General features: G+C 41.8%; 1 protein-coding gene and 1 long non-coding RNA gene across 2 annotated transcripts in view; one reads left to right on the forward strand and one right to left on the reverse strand.

The window, feature by feature from the left end:
- Positions 1–20501, reverse strand: part of capn1 (calpain 1) — a 37929-nt gene that overhangs the window by 16467 nt on the left and 961 nt on the right. The window contains exons 2-4 of the mRNA XM_042069209.1: positions 15504–16093; positions 11594–11663; positions 6742–6860 (exon numbers count right to left, since the gene is read on the reverse strand). Coding sequence (XP_041925143.1) covers positions 6742–6860; positions 11594–11663; positions 15504–15755 — 441 coding nt within the window. The 5' untranslated portion in view covers positions 15756–16093. The remainder of the gene's footprint in view (positions 1–6741; positions 6861–11593; positions 11664–15503; positions 16094–20501) is intronic.
- LOC121689508 lies at positions 16976–17518 on the forward strand. Its single transcript, XR_006024788.1, has 2 exons — positions 16976–17117; positions 17381–17518. It is a non-coding gene; the product is annotated as an uncharacterized LOC121689508 (long non-coding RNA).

The following is a 20501-nucleotide window of genomic DNA, read 5'->3' on the forward strand; positions in this document are numbered from 1 at the left end:
TATACCCTTCTCTCCTCTCCCCTCGTTCCCATTCCCTCCTCTCCTCTCCTCTCCCCTCGCTCCCATTCCCTCCTCTCCTCTCCTCTCCCCTCGTTCCCATTCCCTCCCCTCATTCCCATTCCCTCCTCTCCTCTCCTTTCCCCTCGTTCCCATTCCCTCCTCTCCTCTTCTCCTTCCCTCTCCTCTCTCTCCCATTCCCTCTCTCCTCTTCTCTCTCTCCCATTCCCTCCTCTCCTCTCCTCTCTCTCCCATTCCCTCCTCTCCTCTCCTCTCTCTCCCATTCCCTCCTCTCCTCTCCTCTCCTCTCCTATTTCCTCCTCTCCTCTTCTCTAGGATAGGCCAAATGATAACAGACCAAAAGTCCATCAAAGCACTTATCAATGAACAATGAAAATATCAAGGTTTGTGGCCTATCACCTGGGTTCATGGGACTAGACAGGCCTTCTGTATGAACACACACACAGGTTTGACCAGACCTGTGAACACCCCCACACACACACACACACACACACACACACACACAGAGGCGTATCAAGCTTTTTAAAAGTGTGGGGGTTGTGGAATAGGAAAATAAAACAATCTGGCCAAATGATAAATAACTCCCTACAGGGATGTTGTATTTTCTGAGAGGGGTGTGGACTATATTGGTGTCCGGGAGTTTCTCCCCCGAAAAAAAAATGAGATTCTGATTGCTAAACACACCATTTTAATGCAGCTTGGGAGGGACAGAGCAGCGCCTATGTGTGGCTCATGTGACATGTAGGCCTACATGATCTAGAAGAAAATGACCATTACTTCAGTACAGAGACCAAACATTACGGTATATCATGTATCTCTTCCAATAAAGTACAATGGCAGTAGCTCACTACCAAGTGAATGGCAAAGATCAGGGGTCAAATTGAGGTCAGAGGTTAACTCAAACGAACACGCGAATACACACACACACACACACACACACACACACACACACAAACACACAAACACACACAGAGATACTTAATCCGCACACACACACACACACACACACACACACACACCATCTTTACTGTAGTCAATTGTTATATATATATATATATATATATATATATATATATATATATATATATATATATATATATATATATCTCAATGTGTGACGGTGAAATACTCTGTGTGTGTGTGTGTGTGTGTGTGTGTGTGCGCACGCTCAAATTGTTTATTTGACTAGTGTGTGTGTGTGTGTGTGTGTGTGTGTGTGTGTGTGTGTGTGTATGCGCGAATGTGTTTTTATTTGGTTTCCCTGCCCACCACTTGTACACACCACAACAGAGAAGCAGGCACAGCCCCAGCAAATTATACTTCCCCTGTGAGCCAGGAGACTCTATGAGGTGACAAACCCCATTCCCCCTCTCTATCTATCTCTCTGTCCCATTCTCTTCCTCTCTCTCTATCTGTCCATCGGTCAATCTCTCTCTCTCTCTCTTTCTTGTCCCTGGTGTGTGCTCACACACACACACACACACACACACACACACACACAGTCACACACACACATACTTAGCAATTAGGACATTGAAGGCACAAATGCATTAACACAGGTCGGACAGGGTTCTGATTAATTAAATCTCACAAAGGGTTTCAGCTGTCTATCATTCACTCTCTCTCTCTCTCTCTCTCACACACACACACACACACACGAACACACTCACACAGAATAGAATAGTTGTGTGCCAGCTAGCATCTGTTTTCAGTCATGACAAATGTGCAGTGAATTCTCTGCCCTCCTTCTCAAATGCTCTGCCTGGGAGTGTGTGTCTGATGGGTTGGTCTCAGTTTATCTCAGTCTCAGAGTATGTGTGTGTGCATGTCAGTGAGTGTGTGTGTGTGCATGTCAGTGAGTGTGTGTGTGTGTGAGCAAGTGTCTGTGCAAGAGTGCGTCCAGTATACCTGACAGAAATCTATATGGCTGAGCTACACTATGAGTGTACAGTTTGCATTTGTGTGTATTGCATGCATGTTGTATGTATATTGTTCATAGGGGGAGGGGAAAGGAATATATGATTGAGTGTGTGTGTATGTGGCTGGCTGTAATGCATTCACAGTGTGTGTGTGTGTGTGTGTGTGTATGTGTGTGTGTGTGTGTGTGTGTGTGTGTGTGGTTGGTTGGTCAAACAGATGTGCATGTGTGCATGAAACGGTGTGTTTTTCCATCTGCACAAGCATGTATGTGCACGTGACCATATACAGTCTTTATATATGGATGGATGCACAATCGTGTGTGTGTGTGTGTGTGAGAGTGTGTGTGTGTGAGAGTGAGTGTGTGTGTGTGTGTGTGTGTGTGAGAGTGTATGTGTGTGTGTATGTGTGTGGTCTCCCTTCTCTTCCTCTTGGCATCCAGCTGAGCTCTATAACTGGGTTTAATCAAAAGAGTCTCCACTCCCACAGATAAAGAAAGAGTAATGGTTAGAAAGAGAAAGAGAAAGAAAACAAAAGAAAGAGAGAGAGAGAGTCACACCTACCACATATGAAACCCTATTTCCTCTGGAAATAGGACCCCGACGCGCCAGCGGAGGGGTCTTGTTTCGCCCTGAAGGGACTTATTTTCCCATAATGACCGGCGTTCTATACATTATCCCACTTATTATACGGCTACTTGCCAAAACGAAAAAATGAACTCCATGATATGTCTCTTTACACTTATTTGTTAACGTTTCGTCGTGGCTTTTGCTGAGAAACAAATAGTTTGCAACAAACGCTGAACTTGAATCAAACATTCTTTAGAACTCAGCTGATCAACCGTCTGCTTTCACTTTTGAATGAAATTCCAAGCGCAAACTCCGTTGCCATTGACAGCGGTCATTCTTGTTTTCAGAGGTCCTTTCCCAAGAAACAATGACCGCTAGAACTTTCGGAAATCCCATTCAAGTCAATGGAGCATTCTACTTGCATTATGAAGAGCCGTATAATAACTAAATAATAAAGCTGTTTTTCTATACCTGCCAATTCAAAGACACAGAAAGCAAGCACACCAAAATGTTAAAGCATTTGCATTAGAGAATACGCTATGGGGGTTGTCACCACGTGTATAATATGGCAGCACAACATAAGTGGATCTATGGCGAGTTGAAACTTGCCACTTGCTTTGGGAGTAATGACGTTTTTGTGTACACAATACAGACATAAATACAAATTCGGCAAGGTATATGCATATTATGGGGGGTGGGGGTCAGATGTGCAAATGTATGTATGTGTGTGTGTGTGGTATGTGTGTGTATGTGTGTGTGAATGTGCGAGTGCTCAAATAGTTTATTAGGCTTGTGTGTGTGTGTGTGTGTGTGTGTGTGTGTGTGTGTGTGAGAGAGAGAGAGAGAGTGTGTCATATTATGTGCATCATTCTGTATGTTTAGTATATCACATTTCACCACACCCCAAGGTGTGTGTATATGTGTGTGTGTGTGTGTGTGTGTGTGTAAGAGGGTGAGGGTGTTGTTGCAAGGATATATTCACTGCACTCCTAAGCGGATGTATTGTCTCTTTTGTTCTGTGTGTGTGAAATTGTAAAGGGGTGAGAGTCTGCATGTTTGTGTGTGAATGTATGTGTGCGTGTAGGTGACTGAATATCTGTGTGTATACGTAGGTGAGTGAGTGGCTGGGTGTGTATGCGTGCGTGACAGAGATTGATAGTGAGACATTGACACAAGAACAGGCACAGAAAGCCTGGGCGTGTGATGTTTACTCACTAGTGACAGAAACCTTTGGTTTCTCACACCGCTTTTGTCGCCCAGCTATATTTTTATCAACAGCGATATTTTTATCCTGACTAATTACAGTATCAAAGAGATGCAAGAAAGATAGTGCTGAGTGTAAGCTCAAATAGCACAGACAGACAGACAGATAGACAGACACACGACACACACACACACACACACACACACACACACACACACACACACACACACACACACACACACACACACACACACACACACACACCACAGACACACACACACACACACACACACAAACACACACACACGGGATCCTGCACTGAAAATCATTGCAGTTGTCTCTTGCTTTGAAAGCATTTCAAACCAAACACCCTATCCAAGGAAGGCATACAACCAATCTCCATTACAGGAACAATTTCAAAGCACAAGATGTGCCTTTATGTATCACCGAGAAACTTCACAACCAAAGAAAGCAGATTAGAGGGATGGAGAGAATGAGTGAGTGAGAGAGAGAGAGAGAGAGAGAGGAAGGAAGAGAGGGATGAGGAAGACAGGTAGAAAGGTAAGATGATGAAAAGAAGATAATATAAATGGAACCAAGACAAGATGCAGGTAGGTATGGCAAGCCGATTGAGCATTTATTCAGATTGAGCATTTATTCAGATATCTTGATATCAGGCATAATTGTCATGTACATGCAAGCCATTTCTGTCCACTAGTTATCTAGTGAGCCATTTCTGTGTGAACTAGTTAACTAGTGACAGCCAAAATGCTGACTAGTTAACTAGTAAGGCCCAAATTCTCTCTAGTTAACTAGTTCATATGTTTCATATCTTACTAGTTAACTAGTAATGCTTAGCATGTTCATGTGCACTAGTTAACTAGTTTAAAGACTTCTATATTTTACTAGTCTACTAGTAAGGTACAAAAATGTTTACTAGCTGACTACTGAATGTCAAATTCCCACTTGTTAACTTCTATGTAATTTGGCCAGCCGCTTGAGCATTTATTCTGATATCTTGATATCAGGCCAACATGCAAGCCATTTGTCAACTAGTTAACTAGTGAGCCATGTTTGTGCACACTAGTTAACTAGTGACAGCATAAATGCCCACTAGTTAACTAGTGAACACATATTAGCTTCACTAGTTAACTAGTGAGAGCCAGAAAATGTCCACTAGTTAACTAGTAAAGGCCAAAATACATACCAGTCAGCTAGTTGAAGGCTTTTGGGTCTCACTAGTTAACTAGTGACAGCCAAAAATGTGCACATGTTTACTAGTGAAGGCAAAACTCCTCACTAGTTAACTAGTTGATGCATCCTTTGTCCAAACTAGTTAACTAGTGAGGTCATAAATGTATACTAGTAAACTAGTTGAAGCCTAAATTCACACTAGTCAGCTAGTGGCACAGAATTAAAATTAGGAGGCAGAGAACTCTGGAAATTGAGGCTTTCTATTGGCTCCCTATGTCCAAATAGAACATGACAACCAATCACAGCGCAGAATTTCACAAAATCCCACCCACAACATTTGCATGTGGCACACAAGTTAACATGCTGGCCAAAGGAACTTTAACTAGTAAACTAGTGGCTTCAATGTGACACTTACATGTAAACTAGTGAAGGCAGAACTGCTCACTAGTTAACTAGTGAAGACACAAATGCCCACTAGTTAACTAGTGAGGTCTAAAAACTGTCACTAGTTTACTAGTGTGCACCAAAACACCCACTAGTGAACTAGTGATGGCAATTTCCATTCGACTAGTTAACTAGTGAGGTGCAAAAAGTGTCACTAGTTTACTAGTGTGCTCCAAAACGCCCACTAGTTAACTAGTGAAGGCCATTTCAACTCCACTAGTTAACTAGTGAGATGCCAAAATGGTCACTTGTTAACATGTAAAGGCAAAAATACCCTCTAGTTTACTAGTGAGGGTATTGTGGGCCTTACTAGTTAACTAGTGGCATGTATATTTTGTTCACTAGTTAACTTGTTACACCTAAAAAGAGAAACAAGCTGAATGTTTTTGTCCACTAGTTAACTAGTGGAACAATTGAAGTCTCACTAGTTTGCATGTGTGGCAGTGAAGCAGCTCACTAGTTAACTAGTGCCTGAAACGGCTATTATGCAAATTCTAATGAGAGGGTGGGTAGAAGACTCCTATTGGGTATTATGTAAGAATCCCACCTAGTCTAAATGTAAATTTACTGTTCATAGCCTCGCGATCAGGTCCTGATGGGTGCCCCTAGTGGCTAAAGTGACACACTGCTCTGCAACGGTACTTCAGTATGGATAGTAAAGCAGAGCCTGCAGTATGCAGTATCTCATATTCTGTCAAAATGTTTTTTAATAATAACAGGGTAACCCCATGCTTTAACAAGTGAGCTCTTAGTGATCCACACCAAAGATTCAAGGGATCGATTTTAATATTATTCTTTGTTTATTGTTGCTAGGCAACCACAGACATAAATGTATCCATTCAGTCGCGCTTTTCTGATTAATAACTGAAAAACAAAAGATTGTACACATTAACTGCACATGGTTTCAAAAGTAATTAAAAGCTCAAAGATCAAGAAAAAGACTTCATGCACTTCTAAGGAATTGAACCCTGGTCTCCCACATGATCTCCTGCTGCTTAACCACTTGAACTAGTCTTGCCACATCAGCAATGCTATCATTGTTAACTAGTGAAGCTAAAATGTATTCACTAGTTAACTAGTGAGCCTTTTGGCTCCCACTAGTTAACTAGTGTGCATATGTTGGCCCTCACTATTTAACTAGTTCACACAAACATGGCTCACTAGTTAACTAGTTGACAAAAATGGCTTACATGTACATGACAATTATGCCTGATATCAAGATATCAGAATAAATGCTCAATCGGCTTGCCATAGGTAGGCATGTTGCTTTTAGATATTTGCATGTGTTTACAGCATGAAACCAGTGTGCAATACAGCATCCAAGTACATACTAGTCATTCCAATAAAGAGTTAATCATAAACAAAGACACAAACTAGAGAGAGAGAGAGAGTTACCTGGAAGTGGAAGATTCCAGCATATCCGGTGGTGAAGCTCTGGCCATGAGGCACGACGCGGTGCAAAAGGTTATCATTCAGAGTCAGAGACGCAATGGCCGCCAGCAACCAGCAGTCACCTACACACACAGAAAAATTTTACCACCTGAGCTGTTATATAAGGTTACCTATGCTCATATGTGAATACCGGTAGTATCAGCTCATTTGCATTCTGTTGACTTACCATAAATTCTCACTTTTACCAACATGAATGTATCTGTCAGTAAATGTCATAATCTGACCCCTAAATGTACAGCTACAGTCATTTCCCCAAAGAAAACAAAATATATTTTGAGCTGTTCTAAACATCAAGGTCACTTCAAATACACCTATGCACTTATGTAATCCAATAGGCCCAATGGTGAGTGAGTACAGTGCTCATCCACAGCAGGTGTCCAAGCTGCCGCCACACTGCATTTCACTAAGAATAGCTAAGAATAGATCTGTTTGTTTGGCCATTCAGCAAAACCAAGACAAGTAATCTTCTTGAAGTAATCTTGTTCAAGAAGTAATCAAGTTACTTCAAAATCGTAATGTATTATGTATTACTTATTACTGTCATTTCAAAGTAATTTGTTACATTATAATATTACTGTCTCTGAATTGTAAGGCATTACACTACTATTGTATTACTTTTAAGTTACTTTTACCAAAATATATAGAAATATGGATTTGGAATTCTAAATGCAGTTTATTATGCTCAATGCAGCTCATTGCACTTCTAATGGAGGGCGATGTGGTATAACATAATGCCTGAGCTAGGCTTAAGGCTAACAACAGTAGAATGCAATAGGCGCAGTGATGGCTCATGATGCAATACAAGGAATACTCATAAGCAGAATTTTGTTAAAAGCAGACAAAAGGTTGAAGTCTGGTCAATTGTGATAGAAATGCTGTAACTTTAGGCTTAGGCCTACTCATTAAAATCAACAGAGAGCCCACTACCTGTATATTGTAACCCAAAACTTGTCAAGATAGGCTACACAGTGCCGCTGCTGGCCATTTTGGTGCCCTAACTGGTGAAATACAGTATTAACCTAAGTATGTGTATCATATGGACAACTATAAAGATGTAATCTGCCTGTTCCCAGGGATGGGTAATATTTCTGAAACATGTAATATGTATTTGTATTTCAAATACAAAATAGTATTTTGTCATTTGTATTTTATTGGGTTGAAGGAAATGGCTCTGTATTTTGTATCAAAATACTTTATTGGTGTGTATTTTTGTATTTTAGAAATACTGCAAAATACTATATGTGAAAAACACAAAAAAAAGTAGATACTACACAAAGGTGTAATGAATAATTGGTAATTAGTAGGGCTTTCAATCGATTAAAAAAAATAATCTAATTAATTACATACTCTGTGATTAATTAATCTAAATTAATTGCATATATAATTTTTGCTGCAAAAGTATTTTAAATATTTAAATTCAAATGAATCATTGAATAATCAGCATTAATGACATTAAAGTTCAAAAACTCTTTTATTATTATTTTCCCTATTCAAATAATGGCCATAATAATCTATGATATGACCTAATATGCTGAGGAAATAAATTCAACAGTGCTTCGGGAAGAAGTTTTTTTTTTTTCACATACCAGGCCACAGATATAACCTAGGGGACACAATGAAAATAAATGAACACTCCCCTCAATGTCAACACTTATTTCTTTGGATTGATGTGCGACTATAGAGTTGATGAATTCCGGTGATATGCAAATTCCTTGCTGCAGACATTGCAGAGGACTTTATTTTCAACACTTTATTTTTATCAACACAATCAGGCCATTTTTTAAAAGTAAATGTTCCACCATGTTTACCTGTGCAAGTTCACATAAGGACACCGACAAAAGCAACCATATCCTATTGTCTCCATGCCAATCTTTAACAGAAAAAATGTCAGATTTGAATTCCCTTCCTTGTAGCATCCTTTTCGGCATTCTACAGTGGGGACAAGTTCACCTTGTTTAATTAAATAACAATTCTATTTCCTTATTAGCTGCATACTTGAGGTTGGAGATATTAAAGCATATCAAGTTTCTCACATACTGGAACTTCAAGATACATAGGCTTATGATTTTCTTATTCAGTCCTGCACTGGACTTGAATTACGAAATTCAGCACAGATACACAATTATGATTTTGGCCTATTGATTATAATGTGGTTAATTGAAAGCTATGTCAGTCGTTTTGGATAAGCATCAGCTAGATGACTAAATGTAATTGTAAATTCTTGAATTATTCTTCTGATCACACTAAATGGACTTGCATACGGTATACTATTTGGTATGACGGGCCAATTATATTGTTTTTTACTATATAGTTTTAATAGGCTAAATGTTTGGGATATTAAAAAGCTTTTTTTGCAGTGCTTCCATACTTCCTTGAAAAAAGTATTTTGAGTATTTTCTAAATACAAAAATACAGTATTTTATTTTGATACATAATATGGTTACTGTATTTTGTAGTTTATTTTGATACATTAAAAATGAGGGTATTAGGTATTTTATTTTGAAATACATTGTGATGTATTTTTGCCCATCCCTACCTGTTCCCAGCATTCAACACTTTGCAATGGTTAGCTTGTCACCTGTGACGATATATGCTAGGCCTAAGAAACTGACCTATCTGGGTGCGTTTGAAGATGCCTGATAAAATCAGACGTTGTTGAATAGGCATAATTTATCCTGGTGCCACACACCTTGCATGTAGCTGTTCGCTTATTTCCTCTGTGCACAAAGTTTTTGTAACCGAAAGTAAAAATAAAAGGCACAACTCCGGGAGGACTTCTTGTCGTCATGGTCAATGCATTTATATCTGTGAGTGTGCGCACATAGCGCATGCGTTACATTGCACATTATAGCAAAGGGGCCATGCCACTCGTTATACTTTTCACAAAGTGTATAGCAGTAAAATAAAATAGAAATACATGAATAAATTTAGATTAAAAAAGCAATAATTGCATGAAATACAGCTTGTTCAGGAGTCTCGAAGCTCGAGTCCGAGTCAAGTCTGAAGTCTTTTGAGTGGAGTCGCAAGTCAAGTCATGAAGAGCATTTATGCTTTATCAAGAATCAAAACGATTAGCGTGGCACCGCTCTAGATGTGTCATTACATTAATTGTGCTATTTCGCGAGGTATAGAGATCTTTCGGTTTCACACACAAAGTGCACTTAACTGTTCTTCATATCTTAGTTGTCTCTGATAAATTGAAAATAATGAGTGTAGGCTTATGTCCATCGAGTCAGTTGCAGCCAGCCACAGTCATCTTCAACCAGTAACAGGAGATACGTTCTGCTATTTGCGCAGTTGTTTGTGAATATGTATCAAAACATAACACCACTTAATTTCAGGTTAAAATGCATTGTGATGTGCGTTACTTAAGTTTGTACCGAGTAAAATATTACCCAATTGTTTTTTGTAATGCCTTACATTACCGTGTTACAGCAAAAAGCAATATATTACAGTAATTACATTACTTTTGTAACTCGTTACTCCCAACACTGCTTCTGAGTGACCTTTGGCATGTTCAATGTAGATATCACATAGCAGTGTAGTATGGAATTTCAGACAATGGACATGATTTTGAACCTTCCATCCTCATCTACCCAATCAGACAAAACCTGACTTAGCTGAGTCAGGATTACACAGCTCATCCGGTATAAGGATGACCCCAGGTCAGCATGACTGGAATCAAAGCATGTTTACCTCCACTATCAGGCTGATAGCCCCTCAGTCTTGTCCTAAATCACGCCCACAAATCTGCCAAAGCTGTCCACTATCAGGCTGATAGCCCCTCAGTCTTGTCCTAAATCATGTCTATAGATCTAGTGAGGGAAGTCTAAGCTGTATACTGGATAAAAGCCACCCACCTCCCCTCCCCTCCACCACCACCCCACTCCAGGCCACTGTGACTGGGGGAGTTCTCCTAGCCAAGCGCCCCTCTCCTCTGGTCTGCTCTGGGTCTGTGTGTTGTGGTGTGACTCTGTGTACTGCGCCGGCCCTGGAAGTGACTCTTTCCCTGAGTCAGCCCGGGGATGCGGCAGATTTAACGCTGAGAGGCTTCATCTGTCTCAACAGATGCTGAGTTCAAATGCCTTTTACATGGAGCAAGCAGAGATGACAGAGAGAGGGGGAGAGAGAGAGAGAGAGGGAAGGAGGGAGAGAGGGAGGGATGGAAGGAGGGAGAGAGGGAGGGAGGGATCGGGAGAGAAACAATGACAGTGGGAAAAAGAAAGAGAGATGTAACAGTGAGGAACCAAAAAAAGAAAGAGAGAGAGAAAGAGAGACGGAGAGAAAAGGGGAAAAAATGGAAGATGCACACATGGAAAAGGAAGGTAAACTGACAGGATACACAAGGGTGGAGGACTGCTTCATGTTGGGAAAGAAATAAGAAATGGAAGAGAGAGAAAGAGGAAGAGAGAGAAAGAGGGAGAGTGAGAAAGAGGGAGAGTGAGAAAGAAATGGAGGGAGAAAACCAGAATGATGTAGATGAGTGTTTCAGCCTTTTGTTGAGCGGAGTTTGGCGTAAATTATACATGTGCTCAGAGTAAGGCACTACAAGGGACACTGAAATCCTCTGACCTCCTGTCATTCTGGCATTTTCTCTCTCTCTCTGTCTCTCTCTCTCTCTCTCCTTCTATCCCTTTCTCACTCTCTCCCTGGGTCTTCTCTTTAAGTGCTTTCTCCATGCATCAGCTATTACACCCTGACTAGTCTTCCAGCACGTGTGAAAAAAAAAAGGGGGGGGGGGGGGGGGGTGTTGTTGGGTTGATGCTGTTGCCAAGGTAACAGGTCACAGACTCACCCAGTACTCCCTGGCAGATGTCTGTGCGCGTGGCTCCATCCATGATGAACTGGGGATGAGAGCAGAACTCCTGTTGAGGGGGGGGGGGGGCACAGGGGTTCACACACAAACACTGTTAGAGGGAAATTATTCATACCGTATTGACAGATACTTAATATATTCTCACACAGGGTGGAATTTTATGAGTTTTCTCACTCACACACACACACACACACACACACACACACACACACACACACACACACAGACACAGACACAGACACAGACACACACACACACACACTGCAAATAAAGATGTGCACATACAGTGCTGACAGCTGAGCCAGTGGGCCGTAAACTAAATCACTGGTATGCATCAAAGCTCCTGTATTTGCCATACATGGTCTGTCTCCCTTCCCCTCGCCAAGCTCTTCCTCTCCTCCACTCCTCCCGTTTCAGACCGGCCTCTTTATCCCACAACCCCCCTCATTCTAGCAGGAAGTGATCTCATGCAAAACAATATACCTTTAACCAAATTAGGGAGTCTCCCACCCTGCCATCACCACGGTCACTACTGAACACACCATAATCAGGTTTTATACTTTCTACTTTCCTTTTCTTACGTTCAACCCCAGTTAGTGACTGTCCTACAGTTCTCTTTCTCTCCCTATCTATTTCTTCTACCCAGCATGCAAAGGTACCATAGCATGTGTGGTGACTCCTCAGCTATTAGCTTGCACAATCTACTGATCTGCACAGATACACAACCCCCCCCCCACAACCCCCCCAACACACACACATACACACACACACACACACACACACACACACACACACACACCTATAACAATCACCCTCTCTCTTCACGTCATCCTCCTTCATATCAGCCTCCACTTTTGTCTGTGTCCTTTCTGACCAGCATCACAGCACTGCTGGGACTTCACCTCATGGATTACTCATGACCACTTTACCAGCAAAACATTCACACTTTATTACTCCATCACTCACATTCCACTGTCTGTTTTATTTAAACTCCCCCTCCCATCCGCGGTGCCAAAAAACACTGATTTCTTTTGGAGTCTCTGTCGCTTTTGGAACCCCAAGTACCAAGTACAACCTGGCATTGATGCAGATGTTTTAAATATTTAGGAGATATGTTCAACTTCACAAAGTCTTTGCCAACAGTAACTTGCCATGAAGATAACCTCCATTCTGAAACATTTACAAATGTAGGCTAGTTTGGCCTGTCTGACAGTCTGTAACGTGCGGAGCTTCCCAGAGATTTGGGCGATGCTTAACAAGCAGTTGGACGATACTTAACTCAGAGGGAGGATGGGGTCAAAGTTCAGACCATTCCAGAGTGTCATGATCACATTTACTGCACTGTTAACATTTATACATTCTGACACCTGCAGCTAAATTTGTATTTTGGGGACTGAGAACGCGAGGGCCTGGGTGGGAGAGCCTGAAAAATTCATGCAGTGATAAAAGTGTGGCTTTCGCTGAGAGATATCTGCAATATCAGCACAAGCCATACAAGCAAGGCCGTACTAGGTACTGTAACTTGGGAAATGGTTTATGGGTGGAGAAAGGAAGGGGGGCTGCATAACATGTAACACATTTACTGAACCAGCATATGAATAAAGGACTCATAATAGGCCTACTTTGTATACTCCAACTATTAAGTCATCAACTATTCAACATCAACATCAACTATCAACTATTCATCATAATGAATGAGCATCATGTAAATAAAAAATATCGACAAAGAATTGCTGTATTGTCATGGAGTAATAGACATTTGTCTACATCATTTAATTGAAAATAGTCTAATATTGTCAGTAATGTGGAAAAAAAGGCAGACAGAGGAAGGGAGAGGGAGGAAGAGAAGAAAGAAAGAAAGAAAGAAAGAAAGAAAGAGAAAAAAAAGGCAGTAACCAAGACAGAGAGAGACGGGGGTGAAGCAGAGGAGAGAGCGAATTGACGGCGAGTGGGTTAGACAGTGAGACCGAGGCTTTGTGCTCCCCCGGGACCGCGACCGTGACTGGTGTCGTGCCAAATTGAGCAGCCTGCTACATCTGCTGCCGCTGTTGCTGCTGCTGCTGCTGCTGCTGCTGCTGCTGCTGCTGCTGCTGCTCTGCCTTGCTCATTACTAAACCATGAAGACCTGTCTCCACAGCAGGCTCTGGCCAATGAGTGGGAGCCAGAGAAATAACAATAACAAATCCAGCTGGGGCAGGAAGAGATTGCCATCACCATGCTACCGCTCGGAATTATCAGTAGTGTATGGCACGATGCAATTCTACAGCCTAGAACCTTCTCTTATCACTTATCACCTAATCACTTTTAGATGTATACTTATACCTATAGACCTACAGATTATTTGTGTTGGATAGGTCAACTGGCCAAACCACAGGTGCTCGTTTATGTTAAATCTCTTTAACTTTGTGATACAGTTTGGAGCTATATGCTGTGAAACAATTTTTCTCTATTCAAAGATTATGCAAATTCTTGTCACCATAAAGGAAACAAAAACAAGTCAAGCTGTGAACAGGAAGAGATTGTGATCATTATCCTGCTGCTTGACTAATACTGGTCACATCCTCTCACAGGTTGGTCTTTTGCAGCCCAGAGTCTTTGACTCGGTCAACACAACACTGAGAGATGCTGAGTGCCTGAGTGGGCACCCAAGCCAGCTGATCAAAGGCTTTCTCATTTCAGTACTCTATTTAGCTTAGAGCTACATGCTGCATTCTGTAAGTCCTGTTAAGGATGAAATGCTTGCAAAAAGATTTGATTTTCAAGATTGAACAAAGGGTCTCTCTATCCATTCAGACTGCACTCAAAGTGTGTGTGGGCATAATGGACCTCACTATCCTTTCAACACTGTGCACCCTTAACATATTTTTTCCATTTGTGTGCCTTATGCCACACTCTTTCATGTGAAGATATTACTGTTGTGAAACAGTGCAGCACTATCTTCACTGCCTTAAAGGAATTATCCGGAGTAAAATGCACTTTAGATCAATTTACGGATGATTGGGAGTACATACGTTGAGTTGACATCAAAATCATGTCATTCGGATGTGTTTTGAGAAAGTTCGATTTTACCGTTTTTAAGTCAAAACTCGTTAGCCTGGAAGTGACCTGGGCATGTCATTTCGCCGCTACAAAACGCAACTTTTATACCTCTTCTACAGTTCCAAACAACATTACACTTACGTGGTAGTAGTCCAACTTCGTTTCAATTTCGAAAGAAATACTGGACTATGTTTTTTTTTTAAAAAAAAAAACGGCGACGACATTGTGAATTTCCAGAGCGTGTTACCAGAGCGTGCTCCACACTCGGCAATCGACTCCTACAGACTTTCATGGCAGCTGCAGATGGCAGCTGCAGCAGCAGCATTTCCGGAAAGGTACTGGCTTGATGAAATTCATTCTGGACTCTCTATCCGACCACATAAAGACCTCGGGATGCTTCGGTTTGGCTTTAGGGACCCTCTACTCACTACCACGTAAGTGTAATGTTGTTTGGAACTGTAGAAGAGGTATAAAAATAGCGTTTTGTAGCGGCGAAATGACATGCCCGGGTCACTTCCAGGCTAACGAGTTTTGACTAAAAACGGTAAAATCGAACTTTCTCAAAACACATCCGAATAACATGATTTTGATGTCAACTCAACGTATGTAATCCCAATAATCCGTAAATTGATCTAAAGTGCATTTTACTCCGGATAATTCCTTTAAACTATTCCATTTTGCCTCATGTGTCACTATTTTATGTGAAAGTAGTGTTATTGTGAAAATGCACAGCACTATTTCCACCAGCCTGAATCTTTTTTTCCCCCGTTTGTGCATGTGGTCTCAATCTTTCATCTGAAATGTATCACCGTTGTGAAGGTCAGTGTTGACCTTAGTGCTTCCTTCTTACCGGGGGTCGCATCCACCGCGTGCCCTGGGTCTTGGAGGACCGCGGCCCCAGCTCGTTGAAGCCCAGTGAAGAAGGCTGTGCCGGGAAGAGCGGGTCCTCGAACAGCGTCCTCGTCTGGAGGCAGTGGGCCAGCAGAGACTCGAAGTCCTGGCCCTGGAACTTAACGGCGTTGTGGTTCTGGCCCAGACCCTGCTCACGGTCCCACTGGTTGCGCAGCTTGGCAGCCATCCCCATGGCGAACGGCGCCTCCATCCTTCTTCAATTAGTGATGCGTAACCACGGTAACAACAATAGAACCCCCCAAACAAAACCCCAACTCTGAAAACCCGCCCAGCAACTATGGCACTTCAAGTGGGTCTCTCTGCTGGAATCAGTAAGCACAGCACGGTGCGATTTCAGCCAATCCGGAAGCAGATGATCCTGGGGAATCCAGACAGAAGTGATGCTGTGGTATATTTAGACCTAGGTGTGAATGAACTGATGAGGTCTGGAGGGAGAGGAGGGGGAAGACTGGCAGAGGTGAGCACTCAGGTCCTGTGGAGGAAGGGAAGCTCAGGCTCCAGTCGCCAGACGGATACCTCCAACTGCTCCTGGATGGATGGATAGACAGATAGATAGATAGATAGATAGATAGATAGATAGATAGATAGATAGATAGACAGATAGATAGATAGAGAAAGAGAGAGAGTAAGGTGACAATTTGTTTCAGGAAAGACACAACATGACAACCACAAACTCACAGATTCCGTAATGTGCTCTGTGGGTTTTTAAGGTAATGAAACGAGCCAAGCCATCACTGTTCTGTGAGCAACATGTGACGTGAACATGAGTCTGATTTTTGCAAAAGAGATGGCATCAGTGTAAACTGCAGTGTGATGATTGAGAATATTTTAACATCATCCAGGTAAAGTGATCCCATCCCATAATGTCTTTAATGGTCAGTATAGTATAGAAGTCCCTTTGGAAATATGCCCTGAAGCATAACTGTATTATTAAAGACATCATGATATAAAATGACAGGGGGTGTAATTTAATATCGACTGTAAATCAAACACACATCTAAATGTGCTCTCCTGCTTTGTGAGTGACACACACCTTAACAATAAGCCCAGTGACAGTAATTAGATTACTTTCAAGTCGCTGATCCTGAGGCCCAAAATAGCAACATTCCTGCTTCAACCAAAGAGAAATAGCAGTACCTACCAAACATTCTAGAGCACTAGAATCACACTGCCTACTACAGATGGCTAAGGCAAACCAGTAATAACACTGCTACAAAACCACGTTTGCTCCTGGACTGTTTCGTCAAAGAAGAGAATGACCTAATCACATATAAACAATAATGTCACAATAATCACAATACATGAGCACACGCCACAACTGAGCACAACCACAGCTTTTCCAACTCCAGGCCTGAAGAGGGCAGAGAACCCAAATGCATACGATTTAGTCAGCACTGCTGGAGGGACTGCTTTTACCTGCGCACCTGCCAAATAAGCATGGGCATGAAATGTTTGGAATTAGTTTGGTCACCCCTTTGCTGAATTCCCCTTTGGATTCCTGAACCTGGTAACAAGAAAGACAGCTCATTGTTCAACCCTAAAGACGCAACTGGTATGTAATGTTTGGAATGATTTACAACTGTATGTTGCATTTAGTGCTTAACACAAATTATATGTTTAATTATATATGTATTTCTTTAGTGCAGATAATGTGGTAGTGGAGATAATTGCATTAAAGTGATATAGTGGATTACATTGAGATTGAGATGTGTAAGGAGTTGCTTTGTTTGGGCTGCTTTGTGCTTTGTTCATTGCTTTACCATGCATTGTTTATTGTGTGAAGTAATGCATGTTTATTTTTTGTTTATCTTTAAGGTTATCAACCTATTCCTTATTCCATAGTCCATAGTCCCTAATCCTAGGACATTCAATTCATACAACAATTCAACTGTTTCAACATATTACCAATGCCATCAGAACCATCTGGAAGAAAAATAAAACCCCAAAAAGGAATTGAGTTGTCCCTTTGCATCTCTTATGTGTTGAACAAGCCATTTTCAAGTTTGGGCAGAGCTGTACTGATTGCAACACCTAGACAACTTGACATGGACTGAAGGAGAGTTAAAGTTAGCTGTTAGCTGACATACAGTGGATATATTCCAGGCTAGATACTGTAGTTTTATGGCATGTCTTCAGGTTGGGACTTGATTATGCAAGGGAGACACACCCTCTGACATTACCAACAGCTTTCTACTACTAAGCAGGTAAATAAACAAGTCCAGTTTTATAGTTATTCTTCACTAAAGAATTAGCACTTCCCTTCTGGTTGAATGATACAAGAACATACAGTTGCATTCAATAGTGTGGTGCAGTGTTCAGTGTTCTGCAGAGTGGTAGCTGTAGAATAAATCTGTAACATTTCTGTCCAGTGATTAAATCTTTGGCACGTGCCTTTTTGGCTGATGTACCATACACAAAACATACAGTAGATCAGATTTCTCTCCTGTGTCACTGTGAACCTTACAGATTTCAAATCACAGACAGGGGTTTGTTTGCTGACAGGGTTCTCCTTCCAGACGAAAGGAAGATGCTTGTCATTTTGGAAACTTCCACTGTGATTGAGTGGGAGGAGTGTCCCAGGAGGAGAAACACATGCAACTGTAACTTAATTAGGAACCTCTGACTCAACAAGGTTTAATGATTAGAGGACAAAAACTTTCATATCTGAGAATAAACAGGCATGATCACATCTGTGGTATTGCTCTCTCTTTTTTTTTTCTCTCTCTCTCTCTCTCTCTCTCTCTCTCTCTCTCTCTCTCTCTCTCTCTCTCTCTCTCTCTCTCTCTCTCTCTCTCTCTCTCTCTCTCTCTCTCTCTCTCTCTCTCTCTCTCTCTCTCTCTCTCTCTCTCTCTCTCTCTCTCTCTGCATTCCAATACCTAATTGCTTCACACCCCAGGTGCACTGGCCTACAGCCACTGATAATAAAAAAAATCCCTGTCTATGCATTCTTGTCATTGCCATTTGTCTTTCTTCACATTAAGCCTGCAGGACGACTTCTTGTCCCCATCTTCCCCCCTCTCTTCCTCAAGGTCTCCGATTCCCTATCTTACCACATGTCCTTGCCTCTCCGCCATGCGGAAGAAGAAGTATTTCTCGAGCGTGCAATAAACAGCGACACGAGTGCCATCTGACACATCTCTGACATCCCTATAGGTGGACATTCCTGTCCAGGAGAAGTCACGCGCGAGAGATGTTGATGGACGTTCCCCTCTTTGTGCTTTTTCCCAGCATGCACAGTCTTATGAGACCCCCCCCCCCCCCCCCCCCCCCCCCCCCCCTATCTCTTGTTCTCCCATATAGTTCTACCCTATATGCTAAAACCCAGTCATGGCTGGGGGATTAGTCACTGTTTGCTCACACAACAGTTTAAACTGCTGAGCTAGACTGCTGAGCCACACCTGATCGCATTGCAGACCAAGCCTGAGCTTTTTCCCCCCGTAGCCGTAACTATAATGCGGTGGTGGTGGAAATCAGTGATACAGGATATATGAGCAAGCGTGCATCAAGTCACACCATCATGTTAGATGTTCTCATACCCACATGAATCTGGTTTACTCTAGCACGTAGCTTGTGGTCCATATCATATTTCACACCGTGCAGAATCATTTTCCATTTCACCTCCACTTGATGTAAACTTATTACGTCTTCAATCAATGAAATAGCCTTACATGCCCTTACATGCTATTCTGCTGTGGTTTAAAAAAGAAAAATGTCCTACTTTGGACAGAATCATTCACAACTCATTGAAACCTCCCAAGTGCACTCTCATAAGATATACTACTACATGCTATCTAACAATTCTTGGTCCTACAGAGTGACTGGGACTGAAAACTGAAGGGTCAGTCCAGGTCAATAAGAGGGGAGGAGGAGGCTGCAGGGTGTGATCTCCTCTTGAACTTGCACTTGGAACAAGTGAGTGAGAGAGGATTGCCCAGAGGCTGAGAACAAGAGTCTTACTAAACACTGCCACATGCAGTGTGAGAGAGGCCAAGCAAAGGGAGGAGAGACACTGGGGTCCAGTTGACTTCTGAGAGTTAGCTATAGTTTAGCTCTCAGCTAATTTACACCAATAGGACATCCTCTGTTGGTCTGTTTCATCTGTTTTAGTGCGGTTGTTATTCTCTCTCCATCCTCTTTCATCTCAGTCACGCTTATGGCTTTCATGTGTCTCTTTTTCTTTTCCGTCTATTTTCCCTTCCCTCTCTCTCTCATGACTAACTTGGTTGCCTGCCCAGCCCCAGAGACAAGGCCGTTTCTCATTGGCCGAGAGTTTATGTTGCTAAATCCTCTGGCCTCGGTGGCAGAATACAGTCACACCCACTGAATGGCTGTGATGCAGCCAAACAAAGATCGTTCCCATGCTGCAACTATTATATGTTCACTGACCCTGTTTTTCATTGTACAACATGCTCAGGAGTGTTCAGGCATCCAAAGCCATAAAACAAAAATTAGGAAAAAAAAAAAAAAAAAAACTCACAACCACTGAAGTAGAAAGGTATGAAAATGTATATGAATATTTCATGAAGTCTTCCAAGGGGTAACTTTCCTCCATCCCACATACAAACATGAGTGACATGGATCAAAACATTCCTGCTTTCCTTTATGTTCTGAGGTTCATGAACCACCTCTTGTCTCTAGTATGGTCAGGGGACACAGTTAAGGTATTCCATGAAGAAAATCATATTGTAAGACTAAATTAAGGTTTTAATTGCTATCAATTTGCAGCAAATTGCTATTCCAAGCTACTGTAGGCTTTCCAGATAGGCCCCCAAAGTGACTGCAGATTAATGTTTTACTATGGGGTGTGTCTGTTTACATGTTACCACAACACCCAAATCAACTGCAGTGTAAACAGTAGGTTAACAGAAGTCTATGCTTACATGCAGTTCCCTATAGAAGACAGCATGTAATTTAAAGATGGCAGCATAAAGTGTAA

Source organism: Alosa sapidissima, chromosome 18, assembly GCF_018492685.1.
Source record: "Alosa sapidissima isolate fAloSap1 chromosome 18, fAloSap1.pri, whole genome shotgun sequence".
Lineage (NCBI taxonomy): Eukaryota > Metazoa > Chordata > Actinopteri > Clupeiformes > Clupeidae > Alosa > Alosa sapidissima.